This window comes from Ammospiza caudacuta, chromosome 8 (assembly GCF_027887145.1).
Source record: "Ammospiza caudacuta isolate bAmmCau1 chromosome 8, bAmmCau1.pri, whole genome shotgun sequence".
Lineage (NCBI taxonomy): Eukaryota > Metazoa > Chordata > Aves > Passeriformes > Passerellidae > Ammospiza > Ammospiza caudacuta.
The window spans coordinates 19,930,069-19,948,456 of NC_080600.1; the positions used below are offsets into that span (position 1 = coordinate 19,930,069).

An 18,388-nucleotide genomic window follows, 5' to 3' on the forward strand; every position below is an offset into this window, starting at 1 on the left:
AATTATAAGTGGGAGCTTTTGGTCAGCAACATGAGGGAAGTCAGCAATACTCTTACCCTGAAGTCTTCATGGATGCAAAGAATTCACCCTCAAGTCTATAATTGGTGCATATTTTAATTTTTAAATGCTTTCAGCTAAGATATCCAAATCTTTCATTGAGAATTTCATTCATCCTTAATCTTAAAGCAAATCCTGAAATTAAATTACAAATTCTTTATCTATATCTTGCTTCTCTTCTGCTGATGCTGATAGTAAACACTATTCAGAATTATAAGGAACACAAGGAATACCAATTATATTTCTATGAACAAGAACAAGAAGTACTCATGGCCAATTTCCTAATACAATGCAAATAACAGTATTTGCCTAATTTCATCACTCCCAACACAACCTGACCTTCACATGAATGGGAGTGCCACTTGACAACTTAAAACTTACTTTTGTTTAAAGGCAACACTGCCATTGAAGAGGACTGGGCTCTCAGCCAGGTCTGTTTCAGGTATCAGGGAAAGATAAACAGGTCTGTAATTCTACATACCTCGTTGGCAGCTTCTCAAAGTCCACATCCAGAAACTGTTCATAGCTAGACACAAAACTATCCAACCAGAGCTTCAGGTAATCTGGGTCTTTCTGTAAAAAGAAAGAGAACATTAGGCAATATTGCACTCAAGGTCATCTATCAACAGCTCTGTAATACTGCCTCAAATAAAAAGTTTCTATTTAATGCATTTCAACTGGGAGAAAGGAGGGAATACACATTTTTTAGAACCAAAATAAAAACAAACACCACCACCTGTGCACTTTGAAATTTTCAGGCACATTGTGCTGATGGGACATTGCTGCTCTATTCATTAGTTTATGTCTCCTCTTCCAGGCACCAGTGTCAACCAAAGCATTTTAGCTTTTCCCCTCATAAACAATTGTAGCTTATTCTCCAGAGTCATCCATATCAGCTTTACAAACTTACTAGAATGTGTTCTAGTCTTGATACCACAGATACTAGTACACAACTCTCCTTATGGCTCATAAAATTAAATAAAAACTCCAAGAGCAATCCTAATCACAAAATAATTTCCTTTTTGCTTCACTCATAGGTCAATATGGCAGATAACAGCAGATTAGAGACAGATGGTGTTCAGAAAACACAATGTAGAAACTATGACTTGCATATTAGATAGCTATTAACAGATTAAAATTATATTTAAGCCTCCTATTTGTTCCTAGTAGAGCACAAAGACTGTGTTTGTGACCAGCAGTCCCTCAGGGCTAGACACTGCCCCAGGAACTAGGACAGACCCTAGACCACTGCAAACACACAGGGAAATGCTGTCAAAATATGCGTTTGAGGTAGCCTTACTTTCCAAGTCAAGCTGCTTAATTTTCAAAAACAAGCTGCCAGCCCATAGCTAACATATTCCTTTGCCAGGACTGTTCTTGTTCATTAACACACATGCACATAGTCCATTCTACACCACAAATAATTTTCAAAACAGTTTTAAAAATTTTGCCTGAAGTATTTGAGATTACAAATGATTTCTGAATCCGTTCCATAATTTATAACATTTTGCAGAAGTTGAAAACATTTTTCTTTATCCTTTTCCTTCTTCTGTATCTCCTCCCTTTTGTTTGTTGCCTTTATACTACAACAGATGTTCCCAAATAAGATAATGTTTCCCTGCAGAGTTAAGATTGAAGAGCAAAGTGAATATCTGTAATAAACACACTCTTTCTGCAGCAATGTCAGTGTAAAAGAAAGTGACCAAGAAAGACTAACAGAGTCCTGTCAGTGTAAAATAGCTACCTATGAAAGAGCCCTCCACGAGGGAAAGAAATCAAACAAAACAAAGTTTTAAAAAACCACACAAACAAAACAAACTAACAACCTCAGAATAAAACAAACACCTAAATCCAGAACCTCAAGTGGTGCAAAGCTCTTCCCAGAGCATCTTTCCACAGCATGTACAGGAGTTACAAAGCATGGGAATCCCCTTCTCATTCTAAACCTTTACCCTTCTCTGTGTCCCCAAAAGCCATCCTCAACTCAAGCAAAAAGTGTCACAAACATCCCGACACAATTTACTTCACTATCACTATTAATTATATATAAAATGTGTTCAGGTACTGTGACAACAGGTGCCCAAATAAAACCCTCAGCTAGATACATATCTTATCTGATTATTCACTTCTGCTGATTTGATGGCATTTTCTTATTCATTTTTCCTCATTGTCTTATTTTCCCTTCCTCTGTTTAGTTCCTAATCTCTCCCTCCTTCATAATCTTTCTTCTCCTCATCTCTGCTTTTATTCACTTTTTAATTATTTAAGTAATCACTTCTTTCTTTTTCTGCTAAAATTTTGTCAAAACAGCACTATGTTCTGAAAGTGTAATGTAGCCTTGTTCTCATGTTTAATATGCACTGAACTACCAAATGGTTAACTAATCTTAAACACACCTACCAATTGTCCTCAACGTGGAATTGCAAAACACAGAATGAAGGAAGCAGTTGAGATAAAGAATAATTTCAAGGTTTCCAAGCTGCTGCTTTAAGCTACAGAGTTTGTTGGATTATCACAAGTAGGTGAACATTTCCCAGGTTCAGACATCAAACATATTGAAAATCAACCCAAAAGTTAGACAAGAAATAAGACTTGCCTAAAATAATGATTTAGAAGTAGTAGAAGACACTGTCTTCAGACAGCCCAACTTCTCAAAAATGTTCACATGTTCAAAGCTTTAACTTTCTTGCATTTCACAGTAAGTAATTTTAGCTGCAAGCAAACTATTTCACAGGATCATAAAGACAAGAGAAACCAGGATACCATTTTAGTAATTACAACAGAGCTCAGGCTACAAAGGAGAAAGCAACTACAGGAAGTAATGAACAGAAATGCTGCCATATCCATGTGTCCATGCCCCTGATGAAAATGGCCATAAACACGTGCAAAAACTGAACTTAACAGACTTGTTCCCTGTTGAACAAACTGCTTCTTCGTTGGCATGAGAAGCTCCTCCTTGAAATCCAACAAGAAACACTAGATTCATGTTTCCAAATTAAAATTCTTTGTTGACACAACTCAGGCTCATTCCTAATTGCTAACAGTAAACTTGTGTAAAAAACCTGTTTTTCTTGGTTACCATGAAAGAAGATGTTCAAATAACAACACTATCTGACTTAAAATTGCTTTAACAAAAGTCAAGGAGAAAAGGGGAAGGGTAGGGCAAAAGACAAAGTTATATTAAATGCCTGCTTGCTCCTTTTTAATGATACAGCCTAAATTAGTTTCAAGCTTCTTTATCTTTGAACTCCAATGCCTTTTCAAAACTACCAGTACAGACTGGGAATAAGAGAGCACTGGCAGACAAAATTTGCAAGAAATAGCACTTATACAGATGGCAAGAGTAAACCACATGTTATGAAACAGCCAGAAGTGTCTGGTTACCTGTAGAGCACACACTGCTCAATTTGCTGTGCCACTAGAACTCTTCCTGCTCCTGGTAAAAACAAGAAATGCTGTGCTGTTTGATTATTCCTGCAGCACACAATTCAACCAAACTCCCTTCATGTCAATCCCCTGCCAGTCAATTAATAATGTAATATTCCAAGTTATTAAAATAATCAGATTTTATATCAAAATACCAGGTAGCACTAGTGGTATGTGCCAGTAGAAAACAGTTTATACAACAGCTGACTCAGAGTCAAATCTAGAGATTTCCATCACTAACTCAAAACCACTTAAACAATTTTTTTTTTTAAAAATTATGAAGGCAAAAAAGTAAACAAGATCACTTAGCAACATGAGAAACACCAAGAAATAGATCTCCATTATACACCAGCTAACAGAGGCATGCCTCCTTTCCAGAAATGAACAAAAATGAAGACTTGTGAAGCAGAAGTTCATTCCAGGAAAAACTGACAAAATATTTAGCAAATGGGCTACAATTAAAATATTTCATGTAAGTGATGTCAATAATGTTAGAAACAGAAGCTATAAACAGCTTTCTAACTTCAAATCTGGTGCAGGGTTTTTTTTTTTCTTTATTAGGTACCAGTCTCCTGTTGAAAGCTCCAAGAAAATTTAGATTTTACTGAAAAAGTTTTAGGAAAGGAAACTGAAAATGGTAAATGTTACCCTTGGCAAAGTATATACAAATGTCCTAAACCACAGCTAAATACATACAACCTTTCTGAAGACCTGCCTATGTTAATCAGATGCATCTTACATTCTTCCAAAGCAAAGGTATCATAGTTCAGAACAAACAGTCTTTTTACAGTGGTTTAATATTCCAAGTTCATAACAAAACCAGGCAGTAATAACAGTTTTGTTTACACTGTGATTTTATGTACAATGCAATTATCCTACCCAGCATCTTTACCTTGAACTGAACTTTTTCTTGAGGTCAGCTGGTCCCACTTAATCTGGAGTTTAAATTTGATGGAATTAAAAATGAAAAAAAAATGTATTTCTGTTAAGTCCTCCCCCCCACTCACCTTTTCAACAATCCCCTATTGTCCCACAACAGAAGTGGTAAACCATATAAAGAGCAGAACACAAATTATCTTAATTTAACATTAATACATTTGTGTTCTCCAGTGCCAGATCAACTTTCCAAGCCAGTGCATGTTGCAATATGACAAATATCTGTGTTACTAGGTGTCAGAAGAGAGCATCCCATGGGATCCACCATGCCACTGAGGGCAACAAATCACTGAACTGCAACCTCAACTGCACCTGATCCACTGTAAACTGTGAGCTACTACATCACATGTGTGGTCTTCCTAAGGAAGCAGCAAAACCTATGGAATGCATTTCCCCTCTGAAAGTTACCCTTTTGTTATCATTCTGCAGACAGGCAGCTGGAGGCTGGATGTCAGAAAACAGCCCCAAATTGTTTTCTGTGGGGCTGGCTGAAGATGCACTTGGAGAGCACAGTTTACAAAGCACTGTATGCTTTGGCAATACACCACAAGGCTAAACTGTGACAAAGCAATGTGAGGATTGGTATTCTTTTCCAGCCCCACCACACACACTCTGCACACATGTCCTCTTAGATCAACAAGAAATCAAGAAGGACATTTTTGATTGGTGCAGAAGCAGTAAAAGCAGGAAGAAGCTTCTAAGTGGTAATAAAATGCCTTTCACCAGTTACAACTTTTCAATTACAAGATAAGAAATGCTGTTTTCTGAAACCTTAAAGTATTCTTAGTTACAAGTCTAAGCTTTTCATTTATTTACCTGAAACCTGCCTAGCTTTTCTGCAGGTCAAATTTATGTAATTTATTTGAATAATAATTCACATATAGAAACTGTATGCCTTAAAACTTCTGGAAGATAACTTCCCCATGGCTTGAACTCCAAGAAGGTAAAATAAAACTCAAGTCAGCCATTTCTCTTCATAGTGATAAATGGAAACAAGGCTATCCTAAAGGTGTCATTGTAACAAAAGTCTATGAAAAAACCACTGAAAAATAAAATAAAGAGCCCAGGAATATAAAAGTTTTTGTTAATAGCCACAAGTTGGCAGAGGCTAAGCTTAGGCTTCTGAGCTCAGCCCATTGTAATGAAGGCCTTTGAAAGTGCTACAGCAGTCACTCACCTGCACTAATGAAAAATAAGTCCTTTGTGCCTATTAAATCAAATGTAGCTCAGAGCAGCTGAAAGTGAAAATACTTCCTTGTTCCTTCCCTTCCCTGAATACCTCTGGTTTTCATTAGAGAAACAAACAAATAACCCAACCCAGCACAATGACACACCACCCTTCAGGCCTCCATTTTCCCAAGATCCTCTCAGCACAGTAAGAGTTGCTACAGCTCTTTACACTTTAAAAAAAAAACAAAAAACCAAACACTGCCAGGCCTGAGCAGTGGAGTGTTTCTAACAGGTACTGAAAATAACCTCAAAAACCACTCCAAACCATAACACACTAAACCCATTTCCCATGAAACAGTCAGAGGAGGGTTAGGTTGGGTTTTTTTTTTTTCTTTTCCAAATTAGTTAATACAATGCTAGAAAGAAAAAAACATTTGCTAAATAAACCCATTGTACTGGTCCCCAGTGTGCACTGCAAGCCTGTGACTGTGACTAAATTCTGCCAAGCAATTATCAAGATTCCCATGGAGTGTTCACACTTGCAATTTGGATGTATAAGCTGACACAGGCTCCCAATTCACCACCTCCAGCACTGAACCATGCCCATAGCCCAGTGAGGATCTCCTCTGGTGCCCTTCAGACAGGCAGGACCTTCTCTGAGGCAATAAAGTGAAAAGAAATCACAGCCAAAATCTACACTAGCTGGGGACAGGCTCTTGTCTTACATACACTGAATTGTCTGGAAATTACAAGAGCCTTTCCTGGTCTCTATGAAAAGTGATTAAATGAATGACAAAAATATTCTAACACACTCTTATTTTTCAATCTATGCAAGAAGGTCACAAGAAATCTTTGAACCAGTATAACATGTTTTATATCCATTAAGAAGCCAGGTAGTACTAATCTTACAGCTAGCTCTCAGTTAAATGAGAACATTTTACACCAAACTGGCACTGAAGTCCTCCCAGCTGAAAGCCTTCATCCCTGTGCCTGTACAAGTACATTTACCCAAGGCCTCAAACCAACACTGTTTATGTATTTATATAAAGGGTTTATTTCAGATTTAGTATTGACTTCCATTTCTACTAAGGCTTCAGGCAAAGAATGGAAGGGCAAAGCTCAGTAGAATTTTACAGATATGTTCAGGAAGTATTAGTTGCTAAAACAAAAGCTGGATCCACCCGAGGCTCTTGGCAGGGTCACATTCCATGCTCTAAAGGCAAAAATTCCCTGCAGGGCAGTTCAGAGTGCAGCTATCAGACAAGCCCGACTTGTTGGACAAGGCAGTTGTTTGAAGTTGTTAAATTTAACATGCAGCCATCAAACAGCCAGCCGGGTCTGACTCCCGTGCTAGCTCTCAGTCAACCTTCAAAGTGGATTTCAGCTTAGAAGCACAACCAAAAAATCTCACTGGCATTATCATAAGTAATCCCCCATCCCCAAGCATTTTAGTCAAAATAAGAACAATCCTTTGGTGTCAAGGTTGAATTAGACTTACAAAATGTAATATTAGGAAACTAAACATGAAACATTGCCTTTAGATCACTGCTGAGTTTACTCATCTTTAAATTAATTGAAGTAGTCTGCATAATGCAGAATTGCAGAACACTTCTCAACACTGTTTGAAATAAACTATTCATTTGGGAATTAGAAGATTTGTGTTAAGGGAGCTCTTTCTCTTCATGTTTTCAGACATAAAAGGCTACATTTCCAGCATGAGAACTCCTAGCAGCCTTTACTGTGCAATATGACAGTGCCTATGCTTTTTGTGAACCTTTCATATAAAATGTCAAAATTAAACATGAAAAGCTTTGTTATAGCAGCAACACCACAGTTAGAATTAGTAAAAATTTCATGATAAACCATTGGAAATTGGCATAACTGCCTTGATAAATTCAATCAATCAATTCTAATTGACTGGGGAATCACCTTTGGGCTCAACTTTCCATTATAATCAAAATAGTGATTTTTGAATCAGTGGATCCAAAAGCTCCTGGCAAGTAACTATAAATTTCCATTTTCAACATCCACACAAGCATTCTGTTCCATTTCCAGAATTAAAAGCAAAAGGGATGGAGTGGTGATGCTTTGTTTTATAAATGGAAGTTGCAGTGAATCACGATAGAAACCACTATTTTGGGACAAGTTAAAAATTCTCTTTAGCATAGGGATTTATACCAAAATAAGCCTATAGCTGTCAATCATGATAGCATTTAGCTCAAGTTTAGTATTTTTCTTGTCTTCTCAACTTTAGGTCAAGTTTAGTATTTTTCTTCTCAAAACAAAAATATTTTTACTCTTCTAGTATTGCTTTAAAGACAATCCAAACAATTTATTAATTTTCCTTTTTACTTCAGATCTCCAACAAAACTGGAAAAACAAAATAAAAGAATTTTCTTACTAAAATAGAAGTAAAGCCTCTATTTTTCTTCCTCTTGCCTTTTTTATTGTTGCTGTTGTTTTTCAATGATGATACAATTACAACCTTGTAGCTTGAAACTGGCATGTATCTGATGCCATCCATGCCAATCTAATTAATGTGAATTCAGATTTTAATGTCTTCACATTTGACAGAAAGTTCCACCAGGCAAGCCCCATGTACAAGTCAATATACCCTATTTCAGCCTTCTGGAGTCCACCACACAGAATACTTACCAGGAACTTACCATACTGTAACAAATTTCATTCTATTAACATTCAATTTTCCCACCAAATTTGGCATTGTGAACCAACTGGAAACTTTATTTTAAGGGGAACAAGAAGCATCCTAAATGATTCAAAGATAACTGAACTAACATGATGCCAAAAGTCTACAGTGACAAGATTAGCCTAAATTTAATGAAAATTCAAACTCTACCTTATGTAAGACTTGAACTCTTAACTGCTTATAAACTCCAAATTTTGCCACTATCTGACAAGAGAAAAAGGCTGAATTTTAGCACCAACACACAAAGTCAGCTTTTGCGCCACTGAGTTTCTAACTTTCAATGCAGTGCAAGAGACAATACAAGTTTATCACAGACAGAAAGGAAGCAGGATGGTGCTACAACAGTAAAACATCAGCCTATTTCACCATATCAACAGCTAAATATTGTCTAGCTATGTGTTCCAGCAGATAAGGCTGAGAAATGGAACACAGCTTAGCAAAAAAAGGCTTTGTTTCAAAGACAAAAGTATTTGTTTCAAAGTGTCAAGTGATTATACCAAATTAAACTAAAATAAATTTCTGTATCATTAGCTATGTATTTAACTATTTGGTTTTGCCTCTTCAGTCTCACCTGGCCTTACTTAAAATACTGAAGCTGAACTATGCACTGAAGGTATAATTCATGTATAGACTGAAGGGGTATCATTTAAAATCCCCAAATTCACTTTTCAGAAGAACACTTAAAAAAAACCTCAAAAACTACAGCATAGCAGAATATGGGTTACTTGCCCAAATTCTGTTTGGCATCCACTGCACTTCTGCTAGTTCAGTTTTTAAATGACCAGCACAATTAACTAGAGCCAGATATCTGTAAATAACACACTTCTTTTCTATACCCTGCTTTACTCCCAGGAGCTTTACCCACTCACTATGTATTTAATATCACTTATTCCCATTGCTTACTAAAGGCAAATGTAATCCTCAACCATAAATTGGACTATGCTTTAAAAATCAGAGAATGCATCAACACACACAAACATCTTACCAGCACAGAGAACTCACAGCTAATGTTTAGATTTGCACATACTTGGAGAAGACTGAGATACCAAATTCAAGACAGGGTTTATGAGGAAAATAATCAAATACAGTTTTCATTTCTTGGTGCTCCCTGTCATCTCTCCCACTGTCCTCCACTGCAGCCTCCCATTTAGTAGAAGCTAAATTGGAAGAGTTGGGCTTGAGCAAATTAGTGGGTTTTTTTAAGAAAAAGGGGCTTATTGGTACTGTTGAGATGTGCATGTTTTGATGTTTGTTCCCATACTCACATATAATTCTTTCAGCAAGAAAAGCTCAGTAATTAGAGAAGCTCTTCTCTCTCGTACAGAAGCTGTTTAACCTTTCTGAAGCCTGTAAATATTTTAACAGTGTCTACTGACAACATTTGGATTCAGGCCTCAAGCTCCAAAGCTGTTCAATGGGCAGCTAGCAAGCCTTTCTCTCATTTCAGAATCAGCACAAACATACTGCATATTTGAGTTGATTTGGCAATATTCTCTCACCAGGACACACGTCATCTCCAAGGCTGCCCAGCTGGCCAAGTTAAAAGAGCTGTAACTCAGACACACACAACAATGCAGGGTTTGTTAATTTCTCTCTATATTAGAGCATCACATATAGAAGCAGAAGCCTGTGCTCACAGCTTTGTGATATATCATTCCATTTAAGAGACACTCGACTCTTTCACATCAATAAAAGCTTGATCTGAATTATTTGTTGGCGTGTTCAGAACCGGATGTTTCTTATGGTTCTGTAAAGTGCTGATCCACAAACCCATAGACATGTGGAAATTCTAAATGTTGGACTACACTAAAACCCTGAATCTTACATCAAATACACCAACAAACCTGAGACTCTACTTTGTCCAGCAGTAGCAGCTACATATATGCACAGCTGCTTGTATGAAAGAATGAGCAACAGTCATTTCTTCATAGCTTGTAAAATGTTACGGTTCTCTTACATCTTTGCCTGTTTAGATTTATCTGCTGCCTCACTGCAACCTGAAATCTGCATTCTCTGTGTCAGTCTCTGTTCTGTGTCTGAACAACTACCAGCACAAGGTCACCCTGGCCCATAATTAAGGAAGGAAACAGCCACTCCAGAGACTGATGGCTCATACACTGATGTCAGCTATTTATATGAGAAGTTCTATATTTGTAAATATCAGAATTATGTTAGTTCTTGGACTAGGAGACAGCTCTTTAAATAGCAGTTAATTCAGAATTAGACCAACTGTTAATTCATAAGACCAACTGTTATCTCTATCCATTCTTAGTTCAGCCTCTTGAATAGAGACAGAACAAAGATATTTTTGTCACCACATGGCCACAAGTGACGTGTTCTTCTACAGGTTACAGTCCCTAGGAACGAAAAAAATTACTTAAAACAATCTACAGAAAAGATATCTTACACAGCAACTCCTTCAAAGACTTCACTGTTTCAGCAGAGGCATGAATTTACATGACAGTGAATTACTAAAAACTACTTTTACTGAGCACTTGGTTTGCTCAAATTCATCTAAGTGTAAGCTGAATCATTCTTTATCAAATTCTAACAAAGGCAACATATAGCAATGTGATCTGCATCACTGACAAGTCAGCAACTGCCCAAGAAGGAAGGCAAGGGCAAGCCAAGCCAGATGAGATCACATTTGAGATGCCATGGCCAGTGTTTCACATGGGGCTTACAATTCCATGTCAATGATTATTATGTTCTTGTTGAATTACATGCTTTTCACCACAGCAAAGCACAATTTGCCTAAAGGCACATTTATTTGAGAAACAATGTTACAACATCAAATGAGAAGATATTTATAATACAAAGATATCCCTCACTGCGCCAGAGAGAAAACTACAATTGTAGTGTATTATTTCAATACAATCACATTTTGTAAAAACAAATGAGAGGTGCAGCACAAGGTAAGAAAGCACATTTGAGATAACAGCTTATGCACAGGTCTGCTGCTCTTAACACAGCAAGGGATGTGACTGCCTCAGCTCTCTGCATTAGTAAAGACCAGATCATTATGATCAGCTAACACACACAGCCCTGACTGTATCAATGACACCAAGGCTGAACATTCCCTCTTGAAATGAGAAGCACGGGCCCCAAACTGAGTGAAGAACATTCACAGCTTTCCCTTGAAATCATTGTGTCATCTCACAGGAAAAGGCAGTGTTTAAATGAAATCAGGGCTATATTCAAGACAAGAGTGTAAGAAAAAGCTCAGAATCATTGTAGTATCATGAAAGCTGATGTGAATGTTGCAGTCAAGTGCTTGAATTAATGCCTTTGAAATCCCTTTTGAAGGCAGCTAGGATCTCTTATTTTCACAGATTAGAAAAAAATCTCCACATAAAAGGCTATCTGAACACTTTCTGAATAAAATCCAAAATACCAGAAATCCTGACATGCTTTATGTCTAAGAGTCTGAAATACCTAACAGAACAACTGGAGGTGAACTACAACATATACTTAAAATCTTACAGATAGGACAAAGGTTGAATCTCTTTAATTTGAATCTGCAGCAAAAGCTACTTCAGAGGATAATGAAAGAGAAATAAATTTTCTATACTGATATAAAATTGATATCTAATAAAAGGTTAGTCAACCAATATCACAATAGCAATAGCAATATTACCATAGTAATATTGCAGCCACGACAGTCTAATGTTACAAGACAAAACTGGTAGATTAGCTCTGTCACAAATCCAAAGAAGTCACAGACACACATGAAAGCATGTCCTTTTCTTCTACCTCATGGAGCTCTACTCCTGCTGTACACTTACATTAGTAAAGCATTTCCAGCTATCTGCTCTATGTGCACTTAAATAAGGAGTGTTCCATGCTCCTCTGTAGGTTATTGAAGGCTTTTAACTATCAGTCACCTGGAAAAAAATGTTGCAACCTATTTTACACAACTCAATTATCTTAAAATGCTCATTCAAACATTTGGATGAGAAGACAGCAGTTCACATTCATATCAATATTTGAGTAAAGGTGTTGTACATTAACAGTTCACTGAACAGAAAAACATCCCCCAACCACTAAAATCATTTCAAACTGAAAATCATCAGGAAGTTACATCCTTAAAAAGGCACTCTATACAGAAACTTTAACAAATTGAAAAAAAGAAAGAAAAAAACCAAAGCCAACAAAATACTCAAGACAAAAACAGATTTAGGCTGTGAATAATACAACATGGTAACAACCTCAGTGACTCAAATCTAAATTTTACTAAATCTAAAGAAGTTTTAAACTGCTTCCATGCAACATCAGAAGCATTGTAAATCAATGTGGCTACTACTTTAATCTGTAACAGCCGACTGCAATCTGTAGCTTTTAGGGAAACAGAAGGAGAAAAAAAATCCAAAACCAAATCCCTCCCTTAGATTAGAAAGTGCGAAATGAAAACAATTGAATACCAACTAAAACCAAACTCTTGCAGACACCCAAATATTATCTTTAAAAAAAATTTAAAATACTTTTAAAAACCACAAACAAGCAAAAAAATCCCACCACAACAACAAAAAAAACCCCAGAAAAATTAAACCACCTCATACATGGTGTCTTCCAAAAACTGCTCCTGCAAAGGCCCTGCTTAATGCTGCTATCTGCCCATATCTCCAATGCCTCAACTGCTCAAGAAGCAATGAAAATTGAGAAATGCCTTCCTGGTGTTACTTTGCACAAAACTGAGCGTTGCAACTGACACCTGATGCTGCCAGGGATGTCAAGGGATCACACAGAACAAAAGTCACGACCCAGGATAGATGGTAACACAGCATTATGTAGCACTTGAAAGCTGTGAAAAGCCTTGCTGCTTTAGCAGAGGGGGCTGCATTTAAAAGATTATCACGAAGGACCCGATTATCAAGACAAGACCATTAGCAACAGTTGGAAGCATCACAAAGGAGTAGCTTGGATTTCACTGTTTCTGTAGCTAACAAGGCTGCAAAAGCTCAAGCGACGTATTTGGGATTTGTGGCACAATAAATAGGAATTTACTGTGCCTTACTCAACTGTCACTCTCCAGCCATTTTCTAGTTTGAAGAATTTGCCTAGCTTTATTTCCCAGGACGTCATCCAGGGACAATCACTGCAGTGCAACATACTGCACTGCACTAGGCAGGTATAAACACTTCACTCCCAGCTCTAAACAACTTCTCTCTAAACCACTATATTCTATCACTGGTAATTATTGCTACACCTTCCCATTCTGCTAGATGCTCTGAGAAGAACAAACCACAATATACAGATGTTTCCAAGTGGACTGAATAAATTAATTTACTTTAGGGCCTCCCACATTTTACATCCCAAGATGGAGATATAACTTCTTCATCTGCTTTTAACTTCACCAAGCTTAATACTGTCATTCTGGATGCATGCCTGAAGCAGAATAAGATATCATTTTAACCTGAACCAGTTGAGAGATAGGGAAGAAACCTGTTTTGTGCTTAACACTTCTTGAAAAAGTGAAGAGAAGACTCCCCTTTTTTGGATCACTCCAATTGCCCTCATATGTTGAAGAAACTCCATTTTATTTTTAAAATACATATTTTGTTACTTAGGAACAAGCCCTTATCAACAAACAAATTCATTTTATCATGCCCTTAATATATGGGTCTGAAAGAAAAAAGGCCAAAAAGTCACTGATAGCTAATGAGGAGACTGAACATATGAAAAGATTATTTATTTCAAACAGCTCATCCTCTACCACCTGACAGCTGAGTAGATTGTGCATATCATTCCCATAAAGTAACTGAACATCCCCTAAGTGATCTAAACTACACATTTTAAATAGCACTCCTTCATGCAAACTTCCTGCTATGAACAACATGGAGACAGATAGCACACAATCTGAATGAAAGGTTCCAGCAAAGGGGGAGTAGGTCCAAGACAGACAGAAGAATATTTTAAACAACAAGGGAGGAAAGAGCCAAAGAATAGCCAATCAAAGAAATTCAGAACTTGGCTCATTTCTGCTGCCTTAGTGTCTCCCAAAGCTGAGTCAAGTCTGGATTCCCTGAATGTATTCCAAGTGCATTTGTTCCTCTCACATCGATGAACTCACGGGCAAAACATCCATCTTCTCCAGTGCTACTCCACTTCCTACTGCCATTATCATTACTACACTGGTTTAAAAGGCAAAGGTCCAAGCCAGCAGATCACCCACACGGGGAGCAGTAAGAACTGGTACCACGCCGTTATGTTTGCACTAGGTCTAACACCGTGTAGAGGATTAAGGCGGTACAAAAATTAGGAAACAATACAATTAAGACAAGTACTTTGTGCACTTGTGTTAAATGGTCTGTACTTAACATCTCACATTCTCTAGAAATGAGGTGGGAGGAACAAGCGAAGGACTGTTCTACCCTTATGTCCTACTGGATTGGAGACTTAAAGAAACCGAAATACAAACGAAGCATGAGACTGCAAAAACGCAAAACAACCCAGAGAATAAGGCCATGGAAAGCTACCCTTGCCACTGAGCTCCTGCATGACAGTAGATCAGTCCTTTCCTCCACCTTTACAGCTGTTTTCTGTATGCTACTTATTTTACAACCACCTATTCTGATAATCTGCAATCCAATTTCTCTACATACTCGGCACACCCGGCAGCAATCAGGGTATGTGCTTTAAACACATTAATTGCTTTACACTATAAAAAGCAAATGGAAGCAGGACAGCATTTTTGTATTATTTCTGCCAGGTGAAGGAAATTCACTACTAATGGAGTATGTAGATATTATGGCAATAGCCAGCAAAGGCAGACTCTGGAGCAACTTAACAAATCTGTTCTTTGGGAAGGATTTTGCTAAAAAAGGTTAAATAAAATTGAAGCTGTTCAGAAATCAGCAAGTAAAAAGCTGAATACTAGGCAGTACTTAATTAAATTAATACATAGCAGTTTAATTGCTACAAAATGAATTATGTAAACGTGTGCATTCACATAGTTAAAATATATAGCTACAATAACTGCTTAAACTGACCCAGGAACACTGCAATTCTCAAACATAAAAAGACCAACTTGAACAGCAAACCATGGGATGAGGCTGTAAGTCTAAGAAGTGCAATTACATCCTTTCAGAGGCTAATCATGTCTATGCAATTTCCAAGAAAAAAGATGTTACAGTTTAAATACCTGACCAAACAAGAGAGGATAAAAGCAAACAAACACAAATATTTACCTTATTGCAGTAAAGCATCCAAAGCTCATACAGTCTCTCTCGGGATGCCATTCCTCCCCTTCCTCTTCCCGTCGAACCCAGGTACTTTTCCCTTCAAGATCCTACCATGCTCAGCTCCCAGGTGCTTTTTCCACAGTTTTGCTTTATTATTATATCATAACCAGAGAAGAAGCCAAGAAAGAGTCTCAGTCTCTCCTTTGCGAGTAAACAACGAGGCGCAACACAAGCAACTGCAGACAAGTGTCAAGCATGTCCGTTCTTCGCCAGTGCCGCTTCGGTTTTAATCTCTGAAAGTGAAAACACACCCTTCAGGCCTTTGGTGGAGGAAGGAAAACAAATTCGCACTTAAAGCCCACAGACAACCTGGGCACTGGGGCGGCGGCAGTCGCACCGCTTTGCTCTCTGTCACTATTGCCGCTGACGGAGAGCTCGGCCGTTCGGTGTCCGTGGCGCTTGCTCGCTTTGGCAGGGGAAAGCCGCAGGGCAGCCGAGCGGCGCCGCCAGAGCCCCGGGTACGGCCGCTCCCGGCCCGGCAGTGACAGCCACAGCCACCGCCCTTCTGCCCCGGGCTCCGCGGCCGCTCCGGACCCCGGCGGGCCCCACAGGCCAGCGGCTGCCGGACAGAGCCGCGGGGCGCGGGAGGAGCCCCGCGCTGCGCCGCCGCCCGCTCCCGGCCGGGACCGGCCGCCCCGCGCCGCCACCTACCGCGCCCCGGCCTCCCTCAGCTCCCGCCGCGCTGCCGCGGCCTCTCCCGCAGCCTACCCGGGCCGCGGCGAGTGGCGGCCGGGCAGGAGGGGCCGAGCGTCGCCACATCGCCCGCCCCGCCCGCGCTCCCGCACACGCCCCGGGCCGCCGCTGAGGGGCGGGGAAGCCGCGGGCGCCATCTTGGCAGCGGGCAGGGGCAGCGCCCGCCCGGGGCGGCCGGGGCGAGGGCGGCGCCGGTGGAGAAGGCATCCGCAGCCTGCGGCGTGTCACCCACAGAGCCGACTGTTCCTGCCCGGCCTGCGCCCCTCGGCCGCACTAGGAGCGTGCCCGTAAAGAATCAGCATCCCCATCCTGATCATCTCAGGAAACCTCCGCACTGCTTTGCTTTATAAGTTAATAAAGGTTACCAAGCACATACACGCGTTTTACATACGCTCCAGAGAGGCCTACCAGCATAGCCTGCGGAGCATGGATATATCCACACATCCAACCTGCTGCCCCTGTATGCAGCCCCCTACCTTGTATGCAGAGCTTGCGTAGGACTAAGGAACTAAAGTTAGATTTCCAAAGGAGAAATGCAAAGACATCCCTCAGCTTGTGAGTGGCGCTGCCCAAGCACACCGGCCTGTGCTGACACACAGCCAAGGCACTGCACTCCAGTGAAGGAACTTCCTCCTGCTCCTTCAATAACTGGATCTGCTTGGCATGACTCCCCAGGGAATGGGCTTCCCTCTGTGTCCTCCTGCTCCCTCGGACAGTGAGGCTGGAAGTTAATGTTGTGTCAGACTCCAAAGCAGGGAGGAGGCAGTTTAAGGAGACATGGGGCATCTCCCTAGCTTGCTGGGAGAATCACAGAGCTGCAGCTTTTGCCCACAGCCCTGGTCCTTCTGCCACTGGATCATCTCTTCACTTGGGTTCCTGCAGCTTCATGCAATAAAGCATTGCCATTCATTACACAGTTGATCCACTTTCAGGGGATTTTCACATCTTTGCAATGATCTAATAAAAGCTTTGGAAATCCTTTGCAAAGGAATTGACTCTGCAATATCATTGTAGTGTCTGCTACATTAATTTTTTCTAGGGATGGATAAGTATCACCAGGAGCCCAAAAACAGACTGAGATACATTCTTGCAACAAGCTTTTGCATATTTGTCTTGTTTTTAGCATATCAGTGAAGTTTTCCTGGAGAAATTCAAGAGCTAATCTGTGCTCAATGTTGTTTCACGTGGATCACCACTGTGGGAGTGGTAGAAGTATCTTTTACTGCAATATCTAAACATAGTATCTAGCACGGACGGAGGAACACTGACAAAAATGAGCCTGTAAAATTATTTTTAGTTGTGTGATACATGTGCTCTGATACTTGACGCTAGCCACAATATTCTGCTGCCTTTAGGATGTAAGATAATTTTTTCCATCAAGAAAAAAATAGGAGCTTAGAATCTAACTCTGTCCCCAGGGCAGGATCTGCTGAGCTTAAACCACCCTGGACTGCCTTTGGTGAAACATGTCTAGGAAAAAAGAGAGCCTGCCTCCTCCCTGAGAGACTTAGCTCAGGGCTTGAGTTACTGCTGGGAGCTCCTCCCTAACAGCCAACCTGCACCACCTTTCTAGCAATGCAAACCACTGTTATTAGACCCTTCTGCAGTAATTTGATAAAAGGAAGCTCTTTCTAGCAGGTCTTTTGAGTTACAAACTCTTATCACATTTTTTGCAGCCTTTTCTAGACTAAACAACAGCTTATTTCAAATTTCTCTTACAACTTGCTCCCTTTGAAGAAGTCAGGCCCTAGCAAAGCCATGTAAAAATTCTAATCCTGCCTTCAGATATTGCTCTGATTTTTTGCATTACTGACTCTTGTAAGAGCAGCTGCTCCTACACACCAGTCCTGCAAGAGCCTCCAATGAAGCAATAAAAAGCCTTCCTCTGACAGAAATGGGAGACTCCTCCCTGGCTAAGTGCTGCCACCCCCGTAATTCGGATGCTCCCAGACTATAAAGCAGCCATTTTCCACTCTGCTGGAGTTGTAGCAATGTAGTTATTTTAGTGGGCCTAGGCAGTAAGTGCTGCTTGTGTAGGCAGTTCTTGCCTTATATAGGTGCTCTAGATGGAAACTAAAGCATTTGAGATTTGCAACAGAACAGTCTGTTCCTGTGTCATTCAGGGTGAGTGGTCTCCTGGTCTGACCTTCTAGAGGTT

At 39.8% G+C, this 18,388-nt stretch overlaps 1 protein-coding gene across 6 annotated transcripts in view; it reads right to left on the reverse strand.

The window, feature by feature from the left end:
* The window catches only part of NBEAL1 (neurobeachin like 1), a 72,666-nt gene extending 56,817 nt beyond the window's left edge, over positions 1-15,849 (reverse strand). For 5 of the 6 annotated variants that reach the window (XM_058809470.1, XM_058809469.1, XM_058809472.1 and 2 more), the window contains exons 1-2: positions 15,484-15,849; positions 539-630 (exon numbers count right to left, since the gene is read on the reverse strand). In XM_058809470.1, coding sequence (XP_058665453.1) covers positions 539-630; positions 15,484-15,534 — 143 coding nt within the window. In that variant the 5' untranslated portion in view covers positions 15,535-15,849. The remainder of the gene's footprint in view (positions 1-538; positions 631-15,483) is intronic. The other variant, XM_058809471.1, reaches the window with a different exon arrangement.
* Between the last annotated feature and the right edge of the window lie 2,539 nt (positions 15,850-18,388).